Source organism: Hibiscus syriacus, unplaced genomic scaffold (assembly GCF_006381635.1).
Source record: "Hibiscus syriacus cultivar Baekdansim isolate YM2019G1 unplaced genomic scaffold, ASM638163v2 tig00110356_pilon, whole genome shotgun sequence".
Classification (NCBI taxonomy): Eukaryota; Viridiplantae; Streptophyta; class Magnoliopsida; order Malvales; family Malvaceae; genus Hibiscus; species Hibiscus syriacus.
The window spans coordinates 61060-87888 of record NW_024062700.1 but is presented as its reverse complement, the minus strand read 5'-3'; the positions used below and the strand labels follow the sequence as shown (position 1 = coordinate 87888).

General features: G+C 34.2%; 1 protein-coding gene across 1 annotated transcript; it reads right to left on the bottom strand.

Moving 5' to 3' along the window:
• Nucleotides 1-1685: 1685 nt before the first annotated feature.
• LOC120121095 (plastidic glucose transporter 4-like) lies at nt 1686-26718 on the bottom strand. Its single transcript, XM_039140559.1, has 15 exons — nt 26642-26718; nt 12438-12548; nt 12074-12324; nt 10697-10826; nt 10173-10240; nt 9688-9820; nt 9501-9600; nt 9310-9422; nt 5468-5561; nt 5203-5356; nt 4521-4667; nt 4353-4426; nt 3017-3105; nt 2776-2890; nt 1686-2092 (listed from the first exon to the last, which is right to left on the bottom strand). Exons 1-15 carry the CDS (start codon nt 26716-26718, stop codon nt 1910-1912), a joined length of 1839 nt encoding a protein of 612 aa, XP_038996490.1. The 3' UTR covers nt 1686-1909.
• Nucleotides 26719-26829: the final 111 nt, after the last annotated feature.

Genomic DNA, 26829 nt, shown 5'->3' with positions numbered 1-26829 from the left:
TTTAAATGATTCTAGATTTAAAATTAATGAGAAATAATTCTAAAAAATCTTTTGAAGACAACTTTAAGATTGAAATTATACATTTATTTTATGATTTAAGTTATATTTGTGAATTTGGGTTCTTTAAATATTTTTAATATAGTTCTTATATAATTATTGAAAAATAATTATGAAAAGGAAAAAAATCTACAACAAAATATATAAAAAAAAATTACAATCTGTCCATAAATATGGGATTTATAACAGTTGGGAATGGAAGAGGAAAAAGACTGGAAGACAATCTCCAAGTACAATGGGCCACAAAGAATTAAAATATTCTTGAGTCAGAAGACACATCGCACTCAACTCTAATTGCACAAGTTGCAAAGTTAATTGGGAGGACGTTGATCATGTTGTGAGACAGTGTCCAATGGCCAATACTTTATGGAAGATGATTATTAAGAAGGAAAAGACTACTGAGTTCTAACCTGAAGGATTGGATCTATAATTACCTTACGTACCCCACTCAATATCCGGTGAATGGAGAATCATGGGATACACTTTTTGGAGCAATCACGTGGTTCCTTTGAAATAAAAAGAAATTTTATCCAGAAATCATAGAGAGAATCGGTTTCGGAACGCACACCACCCCCTCCAATCACTCAAAGGCTATACGGCTAGGACACAAGCGAGTTGGACACCACCCCCTCCAGGATGGCTTAAATTAATCACAGATGGAGTGTTAAGAGACGAGAAAGGGCGATGGCAGTGGGGTTTCCACAAAACGATTAGCTCATGCTCAGTCCTAAAAGTTGAGTATTGGGGGGGTGTATGAAGGTTTAAAAGGTTCATGGGAGCTTGGTGTGAGGAAGTTGATTCTTGGGGTAGACAATAAAGATATATGGAATAACATTCATAGGAAGGAACAGATGAACTTGGACCTCTCGATAGGACAAGATGTTCAAAAGATACTGAGAAACGAATGGAAGATCAAGATCAATCACGTTCACCGTGAAAGTAACAGAATAGCAGACTGTATGACAAAACTCAACTGGGAAGTGTTCACACCTATCCAACAGCTCCAGAAGCGGCAAGAAAGCTGCTGAAGGCAGAAGAGTGCAATTTAGATTAAATTAGTTAGTTTAGTTTTCTGTTTTGTTTCCTCATTTACCCCAAAAAAAAGGGCATGCCTAGGCTATTTTTTGGCCTCCTGTTCGATTTCCAGCTATACTGCAATTCCTTGGTTCAAACCCTAGAAATAAATTGTTCCATTAATTTGTTTTTAATTAAACAACATGTGTTACCACCTGATTAGATATAAAACAAAAACAAAATAATTAAAATTAAAAAAATATCCTCTGATATGATAATGACACATGTTACCGCATAATTGGAGATTAATTTATTTAATTGAATTAAAAATTAAGATTAAATTGATAGAGTTTATAAATAATGAGGATCAAATATATAATTATACCAATATTTTTAACAGTCCGTCACCTACTCCGCTAGATGTTAATAACGAATAACTTGATTGAATGCATTTAAAAAAGTCTTGTCATAATTTTAAAAATAATTCAATCGATTCATGTATATTATAAAATAAAAAATTGATGCACCCACTTCCCCCTTTTTTTTTCTGATCATATCCCATTTTCCTTTTTGCAAATTATTCATTATTTAACTCACGAAGTGAGTACACAGAGGGCTGGTATTTTCATGCGCAACATCTTGTATTCCATAAACCGACAGTTCAAACAACCAGAAATCTCTGCACAAAGTACTACAATTTCCAGAGTTCAAGTAACAAACATCTCACTAAAACTGGCTGCTTCTGTCTGGCTTCAACCGAAAGATGCAAGATAATGGAATACATGAACATTAACCACATTCAGAGATTATTACTGCATACCTTTGGATATTCTACAAATCAATTCGTCGGATTTAGAGCAAGCTCTATTTCTTCCAATGATCTCCCCTTCGTTTCCACAACGTTACCAGCTATGTACAGGACAGCAAGAGCACACACACCAGCGAATCTCAAATACACCGAGCTGATCCCAAACTTGTTCACGACACTCAAGAAATACAGGCCAGTGACAAAGTTGGATATCTGTCAACACAAGAACACAGGCCAGAGATCAAATCAATCAATACCCAATTGGTGGCAGGAAGCAAAGGTAACAAACGCCAAACATTTTTAGATCATGTTCTTTTGAACAAAATATATGCAATATTTAATTATGTTGCCTGGTCTGGGTATGTTTCAAGTATTCCCCAAGTTATTCTTAGGTTCTCTATATATTTGGAGAACGATAACCTACTACGAATTTTGAAGGTATTAAGTACGGACGATGGAAATGTTCAGGTGTTAAGAACAAAAACTGTTGGCACCGTCCAAGTATCTACATTTACAAATTTGCTTTTAGGGATATAAATAAGGTTAGATTCTTCTATTAGTCTTTGTTCTATGCATTAGTTGTTGGTTGTGTTCCTCACTCTAATTTGATCATTTTTAGTCCATGTAAGTTTCCAATTTTAAAATTTTGGCCATAACCCAAACATTTTGTTAAGTTGTAGATTTAGTTCTTGTTATTTAATTTGATCATTTTAAGTCCCCCTACACCATTTGAACAGGGACTGAAATTTCAAAGTTCAAATAGTACTGAGACAAAATGACCAAATTAGAGGACAGAGACTGAATCTACAACATAGATATAGTACAAGGAGTAATAAAAGATTTTGACCTATAAATAAATATCAATATCTTTGGGCATGTTCTCGATTGTGACTTACCCAATGCGTGCCAAGCGATAAAGCCACTGCTTTGGCTCTGATTCTGGAAGCAAATATCTCTGGCAGAAAAAGAGCAGGCACAGGACCAGCACCAAGCGAAAAGGATAAAACATAGCTGTGAGATAGAAATTGAAGCCGGTTTAGATCTCACCAGCCAATAGGAGGTGACAACAATTGCAGGCATCAAAATAGGAAGAAACATTGATGGGATTCGTTAATCGTATAAAAAGCGTCAACTCACAGAACAGTTCCAACAACGGCTAGTGTGCCAGAATAGGGAGCCATGACCTTCCAGGTGAATGATAAAGAAAGTAGTAACATTGAAGCAGCCTTCACGAGCCAAAAAGAAGACAGGAAAATAAGACCAGTAAAAAGTAGTTCATTAGTTAAAAGAGAATCCAATGAGAAAACTATCATATCATTTTGTAATAAATGATAAGAAAGGACATCACATGGTGATGGAAGAAGCAAGTCTAATAAACTTTTCAGGGTTAATAACTTCTGTAATTCCTCTCAACCAACCAATATTTCCATCATGTTATAACATTTAGAGCCATGCACATTGGAAGAAATAATACCGATGATAAACAATTGAAATATCACAATCCCATACATGGGTGTTATTCAACCAGAGGAAAGTCAAACAAAATGCTACTTATAACCCTTGCTCATAAAAACCATTGTTCACCCAAGGCATAGTATTTTTATTATTTTGTGATACACAATCCATTCAAGCATCCACAAAATCAAAGGAAAATCATATGCTACAGATGCAAAATGAATGCTGACCAAGGGGGTTGTTTTACGGGCAAGCAAATGTTAATTGTTTTATGGTTTGCATAAACTACTTATTTGCTGAAACCACCTGGGAACTATCTTAAGATGCTTAAGTGCACTACTTCCAAGCAAGTTAAAGAGAAATGTTCTCCGATAAGGCATTGCAAGCAATATTGAGGACCATAAATGAATAAGATTTTATGGGCAAGCAAATGTTAATTGTTTTTTAGTTTGCATAAACTACTCAATTGCTGAAACCACCTGGGAACTATCTTAAGATGCTCAACTGCACTACTTCCAAGCAAGTTAAAGAGAAATGTTCTCTGATAAGGCATTGCAAGCAATATTGAGGACCATAAATGAATAAGATTTAACAATCTGAATGAGCTATGGTTTTGAAGCCATAGAGACAAAGGAATATGAACAGGGTATTTCAACAACTCAACCTTCCAATGCAATTTAGTTGAAAAAAGAACAACTCGATATACCTAGTCCATACCTGCTACCTAGCTAGAGTTTTGCATGCAAGAAAATCTACCATCTTTAACATATTGTGAAACTTGCCATTTCTAATCTAAAACTTTAGATTAAGTATTTGCATCACGGTGAGATCAGTTTCAGTTTAAGAAACTTGATCATAATATAGAAGGAAAAGGAAAAGAAATTTTATGAAGATACATGAGAGATGTTTGTTTATGTGTCTTAAGGCCCAAAATGCAAATACTGGTAGTTTCGGTAGAATACCACACTCCCTGATTTGGTAAAAGAACTGCTACAAGCCTACAACTTAAAAAACCTACCATTCCAGCAAAGCTTGTCATCAGAAGACTTTTTCTTCCTTGTCTGTCCATCAGAGAGGATGCAATAGCTGTGCCTGAAAGGCATGTCAGAAGTCAGGGATGTCAAGTGTCCTATGTGAATTTTCCCCCCCAAGAATTTATATTTTTGGAAAATAATTAAATACTAACCAAAGACATTTGATGCCCCAACAAGAGCGCTTGCTGCAACATCAGATGCAATTCCAGCACTACGAAACACAGCTGTAGAATAGTATACAACAGCATTTATCCCAGCTAACTGTAGGAACAAGAAAAGTGCAGCTCCAACACTCACAACTGCAGCGTTACAAAAAGTCAAGAAAGGGCATTATCATGACGCATTGAAAAGCATTAGAGACTTGAAGGTTTAGTTCTGAGGATAATAAGTTTTAAACATGTGAATATAGATCCAGAAATCAGAAGAACCATAGGTTATTTTAAATTAGAATACGGAGAAATCAAGTTTAAACAAAAGGAATTATACTCTTGACCTTTGAGTTCGTTGTTAATCATCGACAGATCAAGACAAAAATAAAATAGTGCAGGAACAGCACAACTGGCGGTTAACAAAACCTAAGCCTTGCAAATTAAGTACTCGTCTTTATTTGGTAAATAAAAAACACTAAATAGACTTATTCTGCAACTTCAAGAACTCTTCAAAAAAAAAAAAACAAGCATCTTTCAAGAATATTGGATCTTCAACTTTACAAGGTAAAAAATTTCGACAAAGCAAAACAAGAATGTAATGCATCATCTAATTTTTCTCAATATTGTCCAGTAGCATTTCTAACAATGGAATTTTTATCAACGGGCATTTAAATTTCAGGTATACCTTTCCAGTAACGGCTGCTAAATAGATCAAACCATCCGGCTTCTGGTTCGGTAGACCCTTGACCTGCATTTCTTAACTCATACATAACCTCAGCAACTCTTATCTTTCCATACAATGTTCTTATAGCCTTTTCAGCTTCAGGAATTTTCCCTTGCTGCGAATTTTATGTGTTTAATCAATAAATAATTTATATTATGTATATAATATTTCTACGACATATGAACAGAAATGCAAAAAACAGAGAGTGAGTTGTCCATTAAGAAACCTGAAACAGCCACCGAGGACTTTCTGGAGAAAAAGCCATTCCTAGTGCCAAAAGAATAGAAGGGACAGCAGCAATGCCAAACATTGTCCTCCACCTAAATAGAAAATTGTACAAACAAGACAAATACAGTTTACTTGCAAAATAAACCTTATTCTTAACCACATTTTGGCGCATCATGCACAACATTATATTATGCGTAGTGATTAAGGCATTTTCTTGATCTATTCATTTTTTTATAGGAATGATAGGCCTCATTAAAAAACCCCTTCATGATTAAAGGAACTTAAAAACAATTCCTTAATCAGCGGAAGGAGGAAAAGGGTGCCCTAGGATTTTATTGACAATAAAACGAGTACATAGGAATACAAAACCTAACTCCCTTGAGGAGATAGAAAACCAAAAAGAAACATCCCTCAAAAATAACATGAGGATCAACCAATACCAGCCTTAGCTAGTGCATCTGCCTCTATATTGGCAGTCTTATTAACCCATCTAATAACACCTTCACAATCTCTGAGCTTTTGAATAATGTCTTTAACAATGTGAACATAACCATGAGGACATAAAACAGGATCCTTAACCCAGTCGACTGCCACCCTACTATCACTCTCAATAATCATTCTTTCCTTAAATCTCCGTCGAATAGAATCAAAGAAAGCTAGACCCTTTAGGATAGCTCTTAACTCCATCAAGGTTGGAGGCCCCGGACCAGCAGACTCTTTGAAAGAGTCTAGGATCGAACCAGATACGTCTTTTAGAACCCCACCTAGACCACTCCTCTTCCAATCACTAGTAGTAGCAGCATCCACATTAAGTTTGATGAAGCCCTTGAGAGGAGGGGACCACAGAAAATTAGATAAAATCATATTAGAATGTGGCAAGCAAGAATCCCCTAAGGAAGGATCAGCAAAAAGAGAATCCTTTGAGATAGAAAACTGAGTATTTTTTGCTAAAAACCATGAGACAAGCCTAAACCTTGCTAAAAATAAAATTTCAGCTCGATCTAGCTTCCCTCCTTCAAACACAATAGAATTCCTAGTTTTCCATATTGTCCAAAGAACCACTCCAGGAATAAATGACCATATGAGAGAGTTGGACCTCAATTCAGCCCATGCTAGGAGAAAGATTTTAGCATCCACGTGAAAAACAGACTGAATATTCCAGTAGCGCATGAACTTATTCCATATAGACCAAACAACCGAACAATAAAAGAATAAATGTGAGGGGGACTCTTCCATTAACTTACATAAAGGACATAATAGATCATCTATGCCCTTTACACCTCGTTTAACCAAAGCTGTCTTCACTGGCAGTTTCTGCAGAATCACTTGCCATAGAAAAGTCTCCACTCTTGGAGGCAGCAAGCCCCTCCAAACTACGTTCTTCCAAAAATGAGCTTCCTCCGAAACCGAAGTCCCCAAATAACATAGATTAGCACATGATTTAACAGAAAACCCCCCGTCTCCATTGCCCTTCCAAATCAGCCCATCAACAGAACCAACAGAAATAGAGAAGACTGAAATAACAACCATCAAATTTGTTCATTGCTCATATTCCCAGCATTCAATTCCCTTCTCAATTGAACGTTCCAAAACCAACCCCACGAGCTAAATTCCCCGAACTGGAATAATTTTCCAGTTTTGTTTACTGCAATAGCAAACAGTCTAGGAAAAATAACAATTAAAGGATGATCCATAGCCCAAACGTCTTGCTAGAACCGGATAATTCTCCCATTACCTATTTTATAACTATATTTACTCCTGATTTTACAGCCAATAGAATCTGATCTGAAATGATTACTCACCATAGATCTCCAAATCCAAGAGCATTTAGGGGAAACATTACTGTCAAACTGCATTAACGATGAGTCCATTTTGTATTTGGTACAAATCATATCCCCCCAAACCGCCTCCCTCTCATTAGCAAACCTCCAAGCCCATTTCTCCAATAAGGCTCTATTAACCACATTTAAATTAGGAACCCCCAATCCTCCTGCAATCTTAGGTTTACAAACATCTTACCAGCTCACCCAATGAATTTTATTTTTCCCATTTCCTCCACCCCATAAGAAATTGGACATAGTTGAATTAAGAGCCTTGTAAACCGAAACTTGAATCTTGAACAATGGCAAAAAATATGTAGGGAGTGAACATAGAACTGATTTAATTAAAACCAGCCTCCCTACTAGAGAAAAAGATAATGTTGTCCAGCCCGCCAACCTTTTATTGAAACTTTGTATCACTGGATCCCACAGATGGTTAGAGTTTCTGTGTGCTCTAAGAGGAAGTCCCAAATACTATGAAGGGAAGTTACCCACTGAACATCCAATCGTAGCTGCCCAATCCATTTTTTCCTCTTCATTCGAGTTAACCCCAAACAATTTACACTTCTGCAAATTCAATTGAAGACCAAGCATAATTTCAAACACTCGGAGCACCCTCTTCACATTCAAAAGCTGTTTTTTTGATGCACCACTGAAGATTATGAGATCATCAGCAAATTGTAGATGAGATAAATTAAAATTCCCCTCCTCCCTGCTAATAACCAGACCTGAAAACAACCCCTGTGAAACTGCCTTTAGAATCAATAAATTCAGAAGTTCCCCCACCATATTAAACAATAAAGGAGACAAGGAACAACCTTGTCGAAGACCCTTAGCCATTGGGAATTCCTCCGTAGGAACCCCATTAACCAAGACTGAAACAGTGGTTGTTTTGATACAGTTCGAAATCCAACCTCTCTATCTATCACCAAAGCCCATTCTCCTCATTACTTTGAACAGAATAGGCTAGTCAATTGTATCATAAGCCTTCTTGAAATCAACTTTAAAAACACAACCCTCTTGATCTATTCATTCACTCTCACCAACAAAGAAAAAATCCAAAAATAAAGATTGGCCCATGCACTCAATCTCACAAACAAAAAAATAAATAAATAAAGATTGATCAAAAGCATGCAAAAAACATAGATATTCTAAATGGTCACAGAGAGCTTTTCTTTTATTCGGTTATTACCCTTTTTTTGTGTGTTTAATTTAGTACAATTTTTGGGGAATGGAGGATTTTCACCATGCTCGTTTAGCGGGGGATACTAACACCAATGATCGAGACATGCTTAGGTGCATAGGGGGCACATGTACAAGGAACACGGTATGTACAAATAATGGACAAAAAAAAAGCCTAATCCCACACCATAGTGCAAGGGATTGACTACATCAATCATATTGCACCTTTGTGCTTTGTCTAAAAATATTTACTGAAAATATAATTTCTAAAAGAAAAGTCTTTTATCCTTTTCACCCATGTCCTAAGGTCTCTTCCTCACCCTTTTTCTAGTAAAATGAATGAGTGCCAAATGGAAATCAAAACATAGAAGAAAAGAGAGATAGCTACCAGAAATATAAAGAATTTTAAGCATTTTTTTATACCAAATTAAAGCTCAAATTACAGAAACATCTACCTAAAATACTTGTCAGAAGTTAGAAGTTAAACTCTCTAGACGCATGATTGGATGTATGCTTGGTAGTTTCCAGACAAATTGTTAAAAGCGCTATTTAAGTTGGAAAACTAAGTACCCATAAATGGTGGATCCTCAATATAGACAGTTGAATTTGGGTATGAAAGAAAGGAAGCTATTGCAAGCAGCCTAGCAAGGCTAAAAAGAACATGGGAATTAGCAGCATTTCTAAGTACCTTTTTCCAAAATCCCAACAAAGGTGGTGGTCCACAGTCCAAAGAGAAACTCAATGCCTTGAATACTGAAGACGACAAAGTGCCAGATGAAGAAACCACACTGAGGGTTAATCCATGTGACACAAGTATATGAATGCTAAGATAGCATACCATTGTGGGTTTCCTGCTAAAGGTAATCCAGCCACCAATGCAGCAAGAATCCCAATACATATAAAAAGTTGATTTATAGATCCAAGTGCACCACGAATTTCCGTTGGTGAGATCTGATCAATAGAAAGAATATCAACATATATTTCCAAAAACTAGACAACCAAAGAAAATAATAGATCTAAAAATTTTACCTCAGATATGTAAAGAGGAACTATAGCAGATGATATGCCAATACCAATACCAGCCAATAAGCGGCCAATTATCATAGTCTGGACACTCTGGGCTGTAGCACTAAAAACAATTAAGGCATTTTAATGCATTAGTTTTCAACAAACTTCTGACAGATGACAAGCTAATAGTTATGGAAACGATACAAATGTAAGAAATGCTCCAATGATAAGTGGAATAGCATCTAATTGAAAAGTCCTTGTCCTGCCAAATTTATCTGCCAGTGTTCCCCCAGTAAATGAACCAACAGTGGCACCAGCAAGGAGTGTGCTGACAACCCATCCTACTCAAATTACCATCACAAAAATCAGAATAACTAAATTGATTAAAAAGGAAAAACAACAACCAAACATCTCCTGACATTGTTTGAATGATTAAAAATGAAGTAAATTCCTTTTTTATATAAATAAAGCTCACAACTAGAGATAAATGACATGGAGCAGTTGAAGACCGCCAATTCCACTAAATTTTCACAAAATAATCTTCAAGCAAGAAACATGTATTTATCAAGTCATAATACACATGTCAACGCGCACACACACACACAGAGACAGAGAGAGGGAGAGAGAAACACAACAACAACATTGCAAGTAGAGATTTAAATGTTCATCATAACTAAAAATCACAAAACATGCCTTGCAAAACAGTATTTTCAGCAATCCACAGATCCTTAGCTAGATACTCAAGAGCACCATTTACCACCCTGAAGACAGAAGAAATAGAAGTGAGAAAGGGGGGGGATTAGATGCACGTAGAATTATCAAAAGCAGGCTATAAAACAAACAAATCAGCCATGTGGCAGAAATTGTAGCAAGACAAATTCCAAGATATTGATCACGAATTCTTTGCATAAATTTCCACAAGAAATTTATTTTCCTATAATAATACATTGAACGGGGTAATCTTATTCAATGTTTGAACATTTCCAAAATACTGAAATATCCATCACCATCCCTTGTTTCAGGAATATATTTTTGGGACTCCACATAAATGAACCATAGAGAACCTTCTGATGCTTGGTTATTGATGGAGAATACGTGTCTGTTTCTAAAGCACAAATTGCCTAAGTATATCATTGGGCTGACAAAACCTCTAAATTGATAAGTCTAGAACCAGGTAACAAGAGCATGTTCCTTCTGAGTGGAACTAGGATATGTACCCTAGATGGTAACCAAATAATATAGCTCCCAAACAAGCAACACCAACAAATGGCAGAACTGTCCCAGAAGATTTCTCCTGAGGGTTGATCGGTGTAAAATCCTCAATGTCTCCACCTGCATTATGATTTCAAATGCCATTTGTAAGGTTATAGAAAAGGAGGTTCAAAAGACTAATTTATTTTGCAATAATTACAAAACCAAGATGCTTAGCAAATGATCTATGCACAGGCCAATACATCTGAATAGGAAGAATGCATTCTTCCAACAAACAAACCCATTACACATCAGTGTCACTTATAATAGGAGGCGTCTGACAAGTATACATCCATCATTACCAGCACAACAGTGCAAGTTATTAGATTTTAGCCAAAAATAATGTTCTCTTCAAATTAAACAATCACAAAGAGAATTAGTTAATAATATCTGTAAGAATAAAGTAAGTTTATCCCATTTTTTTTTAAAAAAAATTATCACATTTACTTGCCATCATCATGCTGCTATAGAAGATATAAAGCCACTAGCAACCTCATGAAACAAAAGTTTACACATTTGCTTTATCGCTTAGAAAAAGGTTCTATTGATTATTGTTGTTGACCCTTCTATTTGCTTCTAGAAACAAAAAGTAAACAGGATATTTGGAATTTGGATACAAAATGAATTAATATTCCTAAATTATTAGAGTTAAAATTTTAACCTTTTAAAAACCAAAAAACAAAAAGTTTCTTGCATACACTTGAATGTATCAGATTCAGTTTTAATCAAATAAAATATTTCATTTCTTACTTTTCAGTTTTCACTTCTACTTTCCATTGTTTTTTCAAGAAGCAAATAAACAAGTGGAAGAATTATAAACAAAAAAGAAACTAATTAATTCATTTCTTTACATGATGCTCCCTACAACCATGCAGACATAAAAATTCATATTTTCGTGCCATGTTCGTATTTAATTTTTCCATGCCATGCTCTTATTTAAATTATATAAACTTAAATATGTTCATAATTTGTCATTTAGATTTTGATGCATTCCATTTTCTTGTCGAATTCATGTTATTTTTTATTCTTCCGTTTCATTATATTTATTGTTTTTGTGTCTCGTGTGCATAATTGACGCATCAATCCAGTGCCTCAAAAGTTTTCCTATGTGAAACATTCGAATTGATAAATAACTTTTAGTTAAAAAGACAGATAAATGACGTGAGCAACATTCTGCGCCATTCCATATCACTAGCCAAACAAAATCCGATCTCACTAAAATGCAATTCGTTCATCAAGAAAATGTTTCTAGCATTAAAATCCATCATTAATTCAATAAAAAAGAATAAACTGGAACACAGCTTAAAATTGAAAGGAAAAAACAGACGAGAAAGAGAGAGAAAGAGCTTTGACCGATCGAGATTTGGCCGAAGAGAGAACGGCGGTTTGGATAGCATTCCTGGCACGTACAAGTCCAGCTCCCATTGAAACGCTAACTGAGCTTAAACCGCTGCAAGTGGAACCACTTCGGATGCAAAAATTGCGATTCAAAGTTAAACTCCGCTGCCTAACTTCACTAAAGCGAGGTAAAACTCTCCGTTTTGGAATCTCAAAGCCTAAATTCCCTTTGACTAAATGCGTTGACGCCTGCAATCTGAATTAACCGATTCACAAATAAAATGAACAACCGACAAATGAAAAAAAGAGTAAAAAACATAAAAGAAATTAAAATCGAGAAACTAAAAAACGGAAGCATATTTGGAGAACGGAATCACTGAGGAGCGAGAGCGAGACTTACCGAGGACGAAGGCGGAGCTGAGAGATTGAAAGGATGAGTCAGATGGCTCTGTTTGGCTGATGACAACAGCTTCGGAAAATCTGTTTAGAGAAAATGAGAAACGGTTTGCTCACTAAAAGCTCGCTTTTTTGTTATTTTTTTAGTCTAATTCCTTCCTCGATTTTATAAAGTATACGAATTGAACTCTAAGAAATTAAATAGGAAATTCAACTTCTCAAATTTTATAACATAAAGAAGTAAAATTCATAATTAGATTTGATATATAAAAATATATCAATTGCATACTTAGAATGTATTTATAGATAAATATAAAATATTAAACAATTAATTATATTTTATAACATTATATTTAATTATTAAAAAATAAAATATGAAGTCAACAAATATTAAAAGATAATTTAAAATGTTATGTGATACCAACTGAAACGATTAATAACCGATAGGGATGCACATGGGTTGGGTCAGATTTTCGGTCTACCCGACTTGACTCAAAATTATACATCTTTCATCTGATTCGAAAAATATATATCTTCTACTCGATCCGTATCTTATCCGACCCAAAATTATATATTTATTAAAAAATATTAATTTTATTCAATAAAAATAAGGATTTAATTAAAAATAATAATATATTGAGATATATTATTGTAATTATCCCTAAATATAAGATACAATTATCATTTTTTTAGGTTGGTCGGATTAGGTATTTTTCATACTAAATTTGAAATCGGCTCAATCGGATCGACTCGGGTCGGAACCCGTTAAGTTCAAGTCTCATATACATCCCTAATAACCGATACCATAGCAAGCAGCATGATCCAAATTATTCTCAAATGAAAACGTTGAGATTCGAATGTGTAAAATATTATTACTCGTTTTTATGGGGGAGAAGGAGGAAGAAACTGAAAATGTGGGGGTGTGTTTTTGTATTGGGGATTAGATTTTGGATCAGATTTCAGTGCGTAGGAGATGGCGTGGATGCACGTGAGGGCGTCGTCTGCGCCTCTCTCTCATACGGCCCCTTGTTTGCAAACTGACTTATAGTAAGCACAGTAGCACACATTGGGATTGACCTAAAACATATCATGCATTATTATATAATTTAGGATGGGCATGGGTCGTGTTTCGGTCAAATCGACCCGACACGAAAATATTATATCATTCACACGACTCTCCATCCGACCAGATTTTTTTGAGAGAAAATTCAAATTCGACCCGACTCGAAATAATAAAAAAAAATTATTTTTATTCAATAAAAATAATAACTTAATTTTAAAAAATAATATATATAGAAGGGTATTATTGTAATTATTCATAAATATATAAGATGAAATTATATTTTTTCCAAGGCTGGGTCGCGTCGAATATTTTTCATCCTAAACTCGAATCCAATCGACCTGAACATCACTTTAAAAAAAACCTGAATGCACGAAAGATAGCCAACATTTTTAACACTTCGTTTCAAGTTCAGAATTGATTACTTAAGAATCGTGCTGATTATGAATTTTAACTTGTTTGACTGGTAGACTTTGTGGGTCAGTTTTAATTTTGAATTTTCTCCATTTAATTTTGATTAAGTACAAATGTCTCCTTGGAGAATCCGTAATGTTTAGAACTTGGGATTCTAATTGGCTGGTGGCGATGATATAATAGCCTATACTGTCTAGAAAGAGACACCCCCTATTTGTTAAAATATGAGATTTTAGTTTGAAACTTTTAGGTTAATAATCTGTGGATGACAGGGTACTTCTATTCACGGGATCAGGTTCTTTGCTGTTGTATGGCCAATCACCAATAGGTTTAGACGTAAAAAGAAAGCTACAATCAGAATTAGGATAATATTGAATCCATCAGGACTCTGGCCTTTTTCTCTTTAGTGAGTTAGGTGATGTATTGAGTGGTATAACATTCATACTATATGGATTTTTCTTCGAATGTCCCGCTGCTGGTTCTTTATGGGCTGCCGTCTTCTCTCTAAATGGTTTGCAAAACCATCTTTTGTGATGATCTCCTTACTTGGGCTACTGCTAAATGGAAGGGTAAGTCCCTTATCACATACATTTTTAAGCTTGCTTCCAATGCCCTTATTTACACTCTATGGAAAGAAAGAAACAAAAGGATTTTTCAAGAACATTCAAGGACCATTGATGATCTGATTCAAGCCATTAAGGAAACGGTTGATTTTCAATTAAGGGGTAGAAACCTTAATAGATTAGATACTGTTAATATTACTATTGGTAACAATTGGGGTATTATTTGATTGCTGTTACTTTTTGTATGTAGCAATCCTTGTATCATGAACTCTGTTTTTTGTAGCAATTCTTGCTCTTTGGGTAATAAATTGATTGAATTATCCAAAAAAACATTCATACTATATAGTGTGTTTGATTCTCTTTTTGAGAGAAGAAAATAGATCATTAATGGATTTGATCATCATACATAATTGAATCGAGTTTTTTTACTTGTTTTCCCTATCTTAACCTCTTTACAATCTACCTTATTAAACGTAATAGAGTGTTTGCTGTATAGTTTCCGGAGTTAGATTATATGCCTTATCTCTTAAAATTAATAATTCCCCCATACGTTTTCATGTAATGGAAAGGGTTAACTATTCCTGGATTTATTCAGTTCTAAAATGTTTTTCTTTCTAAAACTGTTAAAAAATTGGTCTTCCTCTTGCATACGCCAGACTATAGTTGGTCCACCATTTATGAACACCCATTGTAACATCCCAAACTATGGGTTAGAGATTAAATTATAAAATTTTAAAATTTGGTGATTAAAGTGGAAAAGTTGAAAAGTTGAAAAGTTGAAAAGTTGAAAAGTTGAAAAGTTGAAAAGTTGAAAAGTTCAATGATTTATTTTAAAATAATATCTAAAGGGTTATTGGTAATTATTGAAAGAATCAAAGGGCAAAAGGGTCATTGAACAAATAAAGGAATAAAATAATGATAGTGGGTATTTTATAAATCCATGTGAATCATAATTTGGGAAATTAAGTTTCCATATTGCTCTTGCCTCTTCTCTCTTCATCTTCTTCCTCTCCAACGTGAAACCCAAGCCAAGGTGAGTTTGATTTTTCTGGTTAATATTTAAAATTCAAGAGTGGGTTTTGATCATTATATGATAACTAAGCTTAAGGAAAGCTTAAGTTATCTTAAAATCAAAAGATAAAGGAGTTATGACAGATTAAAGAAAATGGGTTTGAAGTGAAATTTTGAATAGGAAGATTGAAATGAATTTGGAGGATGAATTTGACTTGTCATCTATGAGAATAAGAAGTTAGAAGTGTTAGAATTAAGTTTGGATAACATGGAAAATTTGGTATGATTATTGATTTCTATATGGAGAATAGAATTTTGAGGTTTAAAATGAAATAAATGGATATAAATTAGTTTAAGTATGTATATTTGAGTTAAGAATATGAAAGGGAATAAAACATGAAGAATTTAAGTTAATATAGTGAATTTTCGTGCATGAACAGTGAGCAGGTGCATCGATGCACTATGATTGTGTACCGATGCACTAAGACAATTTTTGAATGTGCATCGATGCATTAAGGGGTGCATCGATGCATAAGAATTTCGAAGCTATTCTGTGTACCGATGCACCCACAGTGCATCGATACACCCCTATAGGAAAACTGAATTTTTAGGTTCATTAAATTAGCTCAAGTTATTAGTATTGAATTATAAGGTTTAGGCTTCTGAAATTTATCTCAGAAATTATGTTTATGTAGATATTGAGCCTAAACAAATTCTGGAACAATCAAAGAATTAGGATCGAATCAAAGCAAGGCTAAGGTGAGTGCAATTTAATTGTACTAATGTTATTGATCAAACATTGGCTTACGATGAGCCAGTGACAGAGTTATTATGGTAAGAAGTAATTTCTAAAATGTTGTGTGATCTTTATGTGTGCATGAGTACATGAAATGTGTATATGTGTAATATGTTCTTATATGCAATATGTGATATTGAACTACATGAAGATATATGAAAAAGATGATAGTAAATATGTGATACGCATGATATGTTATCTTATGTGTTATGTGATGTATATATGACATATGTATACGGACAAAGGAAAAATGATATAAACCATATGAAACAATCTACGTAATTCCATGTAAAATGATATGAAATATGTGACGTGAATATGCAGGAAAAATTATATGAGCTATGTGATAAAGGTATGAAAATGATATGTCTATGAGAAGACATAAGAACAAGGTATAAGCCATGTGCCATGTGAAAGTGAATAATATGAAAATGTTCTACGTGTAAGTGAACTATGTGTCGATATGAGTATGTAATAAATATGAAAGATAATGCCCATGTTATGTGTCATGAGATCTAGAGGTATAGTTGGCATGCCAAGAGTCAAGGGTCTACGCGGTCCTTCGGGACAAATTCTACGTGGTCCTTCGGGACGTATATGTATTCTTTGGAGCATGTAAGAGGTATTTTGAGACTCCTACTTGATCCTTGGTATATGTATATGATTCTTAAGGAATTTATATGTGGTCCTTATGGACAATCTTCTATGGCACTACGGTGTATTTCTATGCGGCACTTCGGTGCAAATTCTACGTGTCACTACGGTGAAAATTTATACGAGCTGTGGTGACAGCATAGTGCACAACCTCACAGTACTCACATACCTTAAGTTCTCAGTAATATACATGGGCCTATAAAAGACATCAGAAGTATTTACAAGATTCATATGTGATACTATGTGTATTCCTAAGTGTAACGTATGTGTTATATGAGATTGGTAATTGTTTATGAAATAGTGTGATTTAGAATTTACATTATATGTTGATATGGTATATAAAGAAATTAGTGATGATAGAATGAGAAATGATAAGCATGTTAATGATGTTATGTTACATGATATGTGCATGTATGTATATATGTTACAGAAAAGAATATATATACTTTGGTATGATAAGATAATATCAAATGTTCATGCATTGTAGAATTTACAGTTAGCATATAATTATGTTCTATATGCCTCACTAAGTCAACGACTTAGCGTGTGATTGTTTCACGCGTAGGTTCCGAGAAGAGGAAGATTGGTAAAAATTATACAAGACAGGTCAGTTTCTCCTTTCCAAAGATCAGATCAGAAAAGAAATGTATATTATGTATTTTGTAAGAATATCGTTTTTAAAAGTCAATGCGACATCTCGGACTCGAATTCGGGTCGGATACGGGTTGGGGTGCTACACCCATTCTTTTTATTGCATGGATTTCGATGTTAGGCCAAATTAGCAAAGAATGGCTGAAAGTAGCATTATGATCGGTTATCTCTCTCTCTCTCTCTTACGTTACTCCGAGGAATCGTTATAGATGATTAGCTGATTTTGTAACTTCAAATTTGTCTACTACCTGAAGTAGTGAAGTTATTAACATTCTATTTATAGAAGTAGAGTTACAGTTTCCTTTTGTTTGTTTGTTCATTTTTTTGCATTCATTACAAAGTTTGGTTGTTTGCTTGACATCTTTCATCTTTGATACTTCCACCTCGCGAGGAGCCGTTAGGATCCGTCAAAAGTTGTGAGCTTAGGAGCAAGTTTCTCAAATCCATTGGACAAATTTCTTATATATTTTCTTTCCCCCATACGGTGGATTACCACCTTTATTAGATTAGGGATCAAACTTTCCTTGCATCAATTTTAGTTTAGCTTCAGCACTATTTTCTGTTGTTAATCTTGGATTGTCAAGTCGTATACTTGTTGACATTTTAGCTCACATGTTATCCACAAAAAACACAATTCGGTTATTATCGCAAAATTATGTCATCTCTCCGGATATAGCCTTTGTGAGAAAGCAACAACATAAAAACTTTCCCTCTATGTATACGGTGTTGATTATGATGGTATACCTAAATAGAATAGGATGTAGAATTACAACCTTCAGGATCCAACTCCTTTTATCTCTCCTTTCCTCTTAAATATCTCAGTTCGGTGGTGAATACTGGTTCACATTTCATGATGTCTTCCTATCTTCATGATTTGGCTTTACTGGTACTCCTTTAAGATTCATTGTAAACAGTTAGGGGAGGTTAGTATCACCGTGAAAGTGTGTTTTCTCTTGACATGTTCTTTTCAAATTCATCAACCATTTTCTTCGCCTTATTGTTTGCTATTTTAGTAAATTTCAAGGTTCAGTAACTAGTTTCCTAGGTAACCTAAAATAATTATATTGCAAAGAAAAATACACGAATGCTTTCCTTGATAGCAAGTGAATGTTAGACTGCTACTAATTTTAGTACTAAAATCTGACAAAAAGTAAAAAAAGTTATAAACCCAGTTCATATATTTCAAGAAGTCTGTTCTGATCCAGAACCAAGTTTATATTGTTAAATACCAAAATTACTATGCAAATTTTTAGTCTTCTCTTATGCTCTTTTTATACTTCAATCAAAAAGTATTTCTCTTTTGCTTCCATCAATATTAACATGTAAGGAGATGTCTCTAGCCTTTAACATGATAGCATCTGTCGTGTCTTGCCTGCTTCTTTTCCTTATTATGCACGATACACTTTGTTTTTGAACTTTGCTGTTTCAGTTTTCATTTCTATTTTCGCCATTCATTGCTACTTCGGATTGTTCCTTCATAAAATTGTTCGAAATTTTATGTAGGTTGAAGTGCTAATGGCTGTTAGTTTTGAAGTCTCAAATGTAATATGGCATTTGCAGACGTATTCTGCACTCTTTTTCATGGAAAAATATTATGAAATTAGGAATCTTAACCGTATCTAGAGGAACTATCATTTAAATTTTAGCTGTAGGCATAGCATGCAGAAATGATATTCATTCTAGGTTTTAAAGCTGTATTGTTCTTGGAAACAAATTCATGTAGTAAAATTTTCCTTTTTGATTGTAGTATGCCTCCAGCATCTCATCTGAGGTATGGCATGCGGCTGCACCTGTTTTCTGATGTAGTTTTGGGCCTGATCATTTTTTAAGGTAATCTAAATATTTTCAGGGTCTATAGATAACATGCCGCTGTTAAGTAATGTCGATGTCCTATTTTAATGATATAGCACATATCCAGGATCATGAATGATATTAGTTAGAAATTTATTTCTCGTTGTATCTGATAAATGTTGTGTTTCTATGACTTGTTTGGTAACAGAGTAAGACAATATTTCCAACTTTGATTAGGAGATACTAGAAAAGATCGGTAAAACTGTAAGAATTATCCTCTAGTGCAAATGAAAACATCAAGGTTTGCAATGAACTAAGAATTGAATACTACAAATGTATTACATCTTGGATTCCCAATGAGCAGTTTATGAGACAAGGGATCATGTAGTTCGTGTTGATGTGATACATCTCTGTTTAAGGAAAAAGATCATTTCTTCTGGTATTGGGTAAAACTTTTTACGTTCGGACTGCTTCACTCTACATGTAATTAATTCATGTAGATAAAGGTTCCTTGCATGTACATCGTACATTTACCTTTACATGTGCGGAATCATTGTAAGAGTGGCTGAGTAATCAACAGAGTTACTAACATAAAGACATACATTTAATGCTATGACATAGTGGACATAAGTCGATTAATATTTTGAATTTCAGATGCTTTCTCGACAGTTGGAATAGCATTCGGATAGGTAGTTATGCCAACAGTGATTAAAAACGCACACCAATTAATTGTTGCACGATTTGATGAAGGGACATGTTGATCTTTGTAGTAGAAATCTGATTGTAGTTATTTCTGATGTCCACAAGCTTCAGTAGAAAGGATATTTTAGATGTTGAACTTCTCTGAAGACCATAAAGGTGTTAATTTATCTTATGTGAGGCTGTTGTGCAGGCTAAGTGTTTTCACCAATAGTATCTATTCCTTTTATCCTAATCTGGCTTCCCAAGTCTTGTCCATCATGTTTAACTATATTTCTTGATCTGGTAAAATATCATTTAGTAGCAAATAGGATGAGATACGCAAAACATCAAATGTGTTAATGCAACTAAGAGATCTTAAGCTTGTTTGATGGTAAGAATAATCAGATGCAGAGAAAGGAAATGCACAATGTAGGAATCCCTTTGAAATGGATGGGCGGGTTATTTTGTGGAACATGATCAAGCCAAATTAGTCTTTTGATAGCTGTTAGAGAAAGCCTTGTGAAAACGGAAATGAAGAGGCAAGAGGATGAAGAATACTGCAGAAAGCAGGATTGGAAACTGATTAAAATTCATCTTTCCTTTCCTTTTTCTTTATTATTTCTTTTCTTCGTCTTTTTTTTAAAGAGAAAATAACTTCAGTGACCGAAAATTCCTTATAATATACGATTTTGACCAACTTTTTTTTTCGATTTGTCAAAATAACCAACAAAATCGCAATGCGATCTCTAAATCGCAACGCGATCTCCAGTATCGCAAATCAGTTTCCAGATTCGCAACGTGATTTTGACTATCGCGTTGCGAATCTGGAAACTAATTTGCGATACTGAAGATCGCGTTGCGATTTAGAGATCGCATTGCGATTTTGTTGGTCATTTTGGCAAATCAAAAAAAAATTGGTCAAAATCGTATATTATAAGGAATTTTCGATCACTGAGGTTATTTTCTCTTTTTAAATGGTTCATTTTAGAGGGATCATATTTCCGCCATAGAAAAAGGCGAACCAGGAACTTGAGGCATCTAAACACCTCGACAAAATACCCACAAATTAGAAAACAGAAAAGAATTCTTTCTAAGTACGCATAATTCACTGATGTACTGCAGTTTCAGAAAGTGAAAGATAAAATAACAAGGGTTATGCATACCCTAATTTCATGTTCTACAATTTATTCAAATACTCTCGCTAAATTCTTTTAAGGATAAATTAATTCGCAAATGAAAATTGTAGGAGTAGTCTTATCTTTTTGCAGAGGTATCACTCATGTTTTTGAATGGTTTTAGCTGCTAGGGTTTGTTCATTTCCATGTGTGAACAACTTCAGTCTCACTGTTATTCTTACCACCAAATGGAATATGAATTCAACATTATCCAGAACTCCTTGAAGTACTAGTTTATGTTATTATTCATTGATTGTTTCTTTTAGTTTTACGATTAAAAAGTACCAAAGCAACCTGTGGCAACCATCGAGGTTTAGAACATGAAACGATTTGCATCTTGGTTTAGTTTAACCAAGAAACTTATGAGATTTTTGTTGCGGGGAAACTTCTATATATGGAGATTTAATGCTTTCCACTTTTGAGTTTGCAAACTAAATTTGTCTCAAAATATCATTTGCGTGTTTCCCTTTCTGTTCTTGACGGGTAGAAAGTAGGGAAGACAGTGAAATCATGTTTATTCATGGTCTAGTATCAAAGTAGAGTACCAGAAAAGGGCTACAGATTCATTTCCAGTTTTACGGTATGGATCTATTGCCACCATGTTTTACATTTTTATCAGATTTTAACCCTGTTTTTTATTTATAATAGTATAGTTTAACATGAATATTTTCCCCTAAGCTACTGCATGCTGACCTTTAGCTATGAATTTTAGCAATTGAAGGTTTGATGTAGCCTTCATCAGGCTTAATTTTACTATACTTGTATTAAATATAACCCCTCAAACCGATGTGGGTATCCCGATCTGATCTGGAGTGTCACATTAGGGCCACCGGAGCGACCCACTGTAAAAATAGCGGAAAATTTAAAACTTTTATTAAAAACATGTAACTTATAAAATGATTTATCAGTATGCAGAAATAAAACAGATTTTCAGGCTCGTATTTAAAACAAAATACAATTACATGCCTCCTAATCACGTGTACCATTCTCTGCAAGCAACACCGGAATAACTACTTTATTGAAGTCGATAGATGCACTGGTACGATTCTTTTAACATGCAATGTTGAGTAATAGAGTGATCTTCGGAAAGCTCAGTAATACAGAACTATCAGATGATGCTGAAGAACGTACAGATACAGATAAACATACATTTCCTTATTGGTTCAGATATCTACAGATTATTAGGCTGAGCTGAGGTCCATTGATATCGCAGGTAGTAATGGATAGTATTCATTTCAGATGAAAATATTTCGGATATCTAGGTTCAGGAGATTAGAATAGGTTTTCTAGTGTGTTCCCGTAAAACCAATAAAAAGATACATATGTTTTAAAATATATATATATATATATATATACCCCAATCCGTTTACATCATAAATGTGTAGGTTCCCCAAAACCATACACCCAACCGCACATGTCATTTAGACCCTGAGCAAAAAGCCGAGGAGTCTGCATATAATCTTCCTCCAACAATAAACCCCCAGATAAAACATTTCTCCGTCGGTAAACGGAGATATCAGAAATCAAAACATAATTCAGATCAGCTATCATAACAGAATCCATGTTAAGAAACAGAACATATTTCATATCAGATGTCAAAACAGAATTCAAATAAGAAATCAGATAAAATATTCATATAAGTATGGAACACAATAGAATTTTCAGATATTATTTAGAGATACAGGATAATCTTATCGGGTAGAGAAATACAAATCTTCAATTTACCGATAGAATGTCAGAAATTAGAATCACTATTAGAAGAGTTTGTTAACTGACAAAATAATCAGTTATTCATAATATTCTTATCATGATCATCTTATTCGGACATTTATCGAAAGCTCTACGTAATCAGAAGGGTATTCAAAATCCTTTACATATGATTTACTTATGTTTTCATACATGACCAGAGTGATTTGAGCTGATAAGGAATAACGAAGATTCAGGACCTTTACAATCTATGTCGATTGATCAAATTATCGAACAACTCTAGAGGAATAGCTCCCAGAACTAATACTTGTCAACTTGTCAAATTCATTAACCTTCCAGGGTATTTACTCTTTAATACCAAAAATTCTTATCCATAGATCACCTTCTGAGTCATCACTAAACAGATCTTAAGGAGACTAACAGGTATTCTAATGGTCTTTATTTCATTTCCATGTTTCAACTTTATCAGGAAATGATGACGTACTTGATTTGTGGTTCATAATCCATAGGGATGATACATCACATAAGTTCATCCGAGTTTTCAGACTTATTCCAATCTCTTACTTAATCCTCAGTCCTTGAGGTTACCTAGTTCATTTAGCAGTCAAGTCTATTCCAACTACTTCGGAATTTTCCAGAGTAATTATGGACATTTCTGAATTTTGGATACATATTGTACTTACTTTCAGTTCAGTTCGATCTTCATGATTGATTTGTCGAACAAATATAAAATTATTAGTACTAAATACGATCTAGAGTTGGTGAGCTGAATATTTCCAAAATTATCATCGAACCAAACTTGAGAAGACGAACACGCGTTCAAATAATATCTATGTCGTTCATGTACTGACATATCATTAAGATTGATCTGCTCACTTAAGTTGTGTTCCATAACTTTTAAAGGTAGTCCAATACCTATGCTTATTTAAATTCCTTAATTAATCCAATGCATTTACTTAGTATATGCCATAAGGGTATTTTGGTAATTTTGGTGTTCAGTTTTATTTCATTCATTTAAGAGCTCGAAGATATCCAATTATTCCTGAGCTTGGTGGTATTCTTGGGTCATTTCTATTATAGGGGTATTTTGGTCATTTTACAGATTCAGTGTATTTCAATCATTTCCTTCCATCCTGTCTTATTATTTAATTCCAATTTATCATTTATTTCAGTTCCTTCAAACAATTATGTTAAAAGAGGACCCGATAAATTGTTCTTCAGGTATTTACTCGTAACTCGGATATTTTCGGGTCAAGTGCCTTCTCAGATTTTTACCAACGGAATATCTTTCTGCACTAAGTTAGGATCTTAACAATCAAATTCGTACTTAATCGAGTTAAGTACAAATCTTCAAAGTAATTTCTCATTCAGGGTCAACTTGGATTATTTTATCTCTCAAGGGCATATTCGTAATTTCTTAACTAGATAATTTCGATATTAGTTCTTAACAAAAATAATTATAATTTAAAGATCATATGGTTAATTGATTTCCCGAACATTCTCTGATATTGAAATGATTCCTTAACAGACTTATAGCATTTTGCTCAAACTCTTTTGGGGTTAAAAACCAGTTATACGTATTTCCTAAGCAAAACTAACATTTCTTTTGCACATCAATAGTTATTACCGGATCAATATGTCTTTTCAGAGTTATTAACCAACTTCTAGTGACAATTCTTGTCATCTTACAATATAAGTGAATCGTAATTTTACCCAACTAGAGTATTTTCATAATTTCTCATCCAAATACCTTTAACATTTAACCTTTAATGACATATATTATAAGTTACAAATCCATGATAATTCATTTATCTTAATCACAGAACTCATAATATAATTCTAACAATCCATCAATTTCTTATATTAATATGTTTCATAAAGCATAAAGAGGTAGTAAAGTATTACCTCAATTTTCGTGACATACTGATCGATCATTAAATTCCATTCGAACGCCCTCGATCTTGAAATTATCTTCCAATATTTCCTCAGATCCATATCAACAGAAATTACATAAAAAAACGGAGCTTAATTCTGAAAAACGGATCAAATCGGATGTTAAATCAGTGAAAAATAGCTTACCGGGTTCAAATTTGGCGAAATAGACTTCGGATTCGGATTTAGGACGTCGAAAACAAAAAATATGACTTTTCAAAAATTTGAAATTTTTGGTCAAAATCAAAGTCAATGGATTTGACTAGCAATTTCAAGGCATTCGGGTTCGGATTTCGAAAAATAGACTGCGAAATCGGATTCAGAACGTCGAAAAACGTCAGGATAGGTATACTCGGTCAAAATCAAAGGTCGTTTAATGCCCGGTCAAAGCCGGTCAAAGTTCTGGTCAACTATGGTCAACGTCGGTCAACAGTCGACCATTTTACACAAATATCACCCTAGCATAAATTAATTGCTAAATTATCCCCATTCTACAAATATTTACTAAATTAACACCCAAATTTTACACAAATAGTACCCAAACAGAAATTAATTACAAAATTAACAGTCATACAATGCCCACTATCGGGGGGTGGCGCGCTTGAACAGTAACACAGTGTCGGAAAATTTCTGGAAAAATTCCTAAAAATTAATTTTAAGCGATTTTGAGGTACTTACCAAGATCGATTTACAATTTTGAACGGCGGAGAGCTCGATTCCGAAAGATCGGAAACTTTGACCGCTTCACCTCCTCATGCGTCGTCGTCGACGGAGACAAGGAGAACACCGAAAGACTCAGAACAACACAAGGAACACGATGGTGCGGGAGGTGTCGTAAACGGATGACCGGATCGTCGTGAATCGACGAAAAATCAACTAAAATCGAGTTATTACCGACGATCCGACTGAAATTAACGACGAACGGCGACGATTCACGACGAAAGGTTTGAAGGATTTTCTTCCTCGGTCGGCAACGAACACGATGGTGGTTTCAGTTCGTCGATCGAAGGTCGAACGGCGAGTAGATCGAAGTTGAAAAGAGTGTTGTTGGAGAAGAAAAACTGAGAAATTTCTGCAGAAAAACACACGGGATGAGGGGTTATAATTCATCCCATAAAGAAAATGGGTAAACCATGCGTTTAGTCATTGAACTTCCTGTACTTCTTAAAATGGTATGTCAACTTTACGATTTTACAATTTAATCCTCAATGTTCTTCAAAAATAACAAATTAAATTCACCACTTTAAAATTCCTAAAATTTAACCCCTAAATTAGGGTGTTACATCAAATTTCAGCTAATAGCTTTCTATTTTCATGAAAATTATATTTACATATGCTCACATGCATGTGTATAAATACATGTGTGCGACTGTGTGTGCATTGTTTCTTCGGATACTTTAGGTCAATTGAAATGCTATTTTACAACTAAAAGATGTTTATTTTTGGCTTAATATAAAAATAAATACTCAAATATATCATTTTTCTCATTTAGGTGCCTAAATTTTCTTTCAATCGTTTTAGGTGTCTAACGGTACAAACATTATTATTTTAAGCGACTCAGCCGTAACGACCGTTTAAAGTTTCAGTTAAGTGACATGTCATATTTATATAATTTTGAAAATTTTACTTAAAATAAAAAACTTAAAATTATTATTATTATTTAAAAAACCTATTCTTTTTTTAAATTTCAGAAAAAGACCCCAAATTCTTTAAATCTTTAATTCTAATCCCTTGACTCTTACCGTTTGTCATCTCCGGTCACCCATCCACCGTTGAACGACCACCCATCTTTCATCGTCCACCACTGACTGATCATCATTCTTGCTGTCTTTTTAAACCCCTAAATTCTCAAATCCATAAATTCCTAAAATTACAAATACCCATTTTGTAAACAATAATAATAACAGTTGGCGCCCCTTCAATCTGCTTC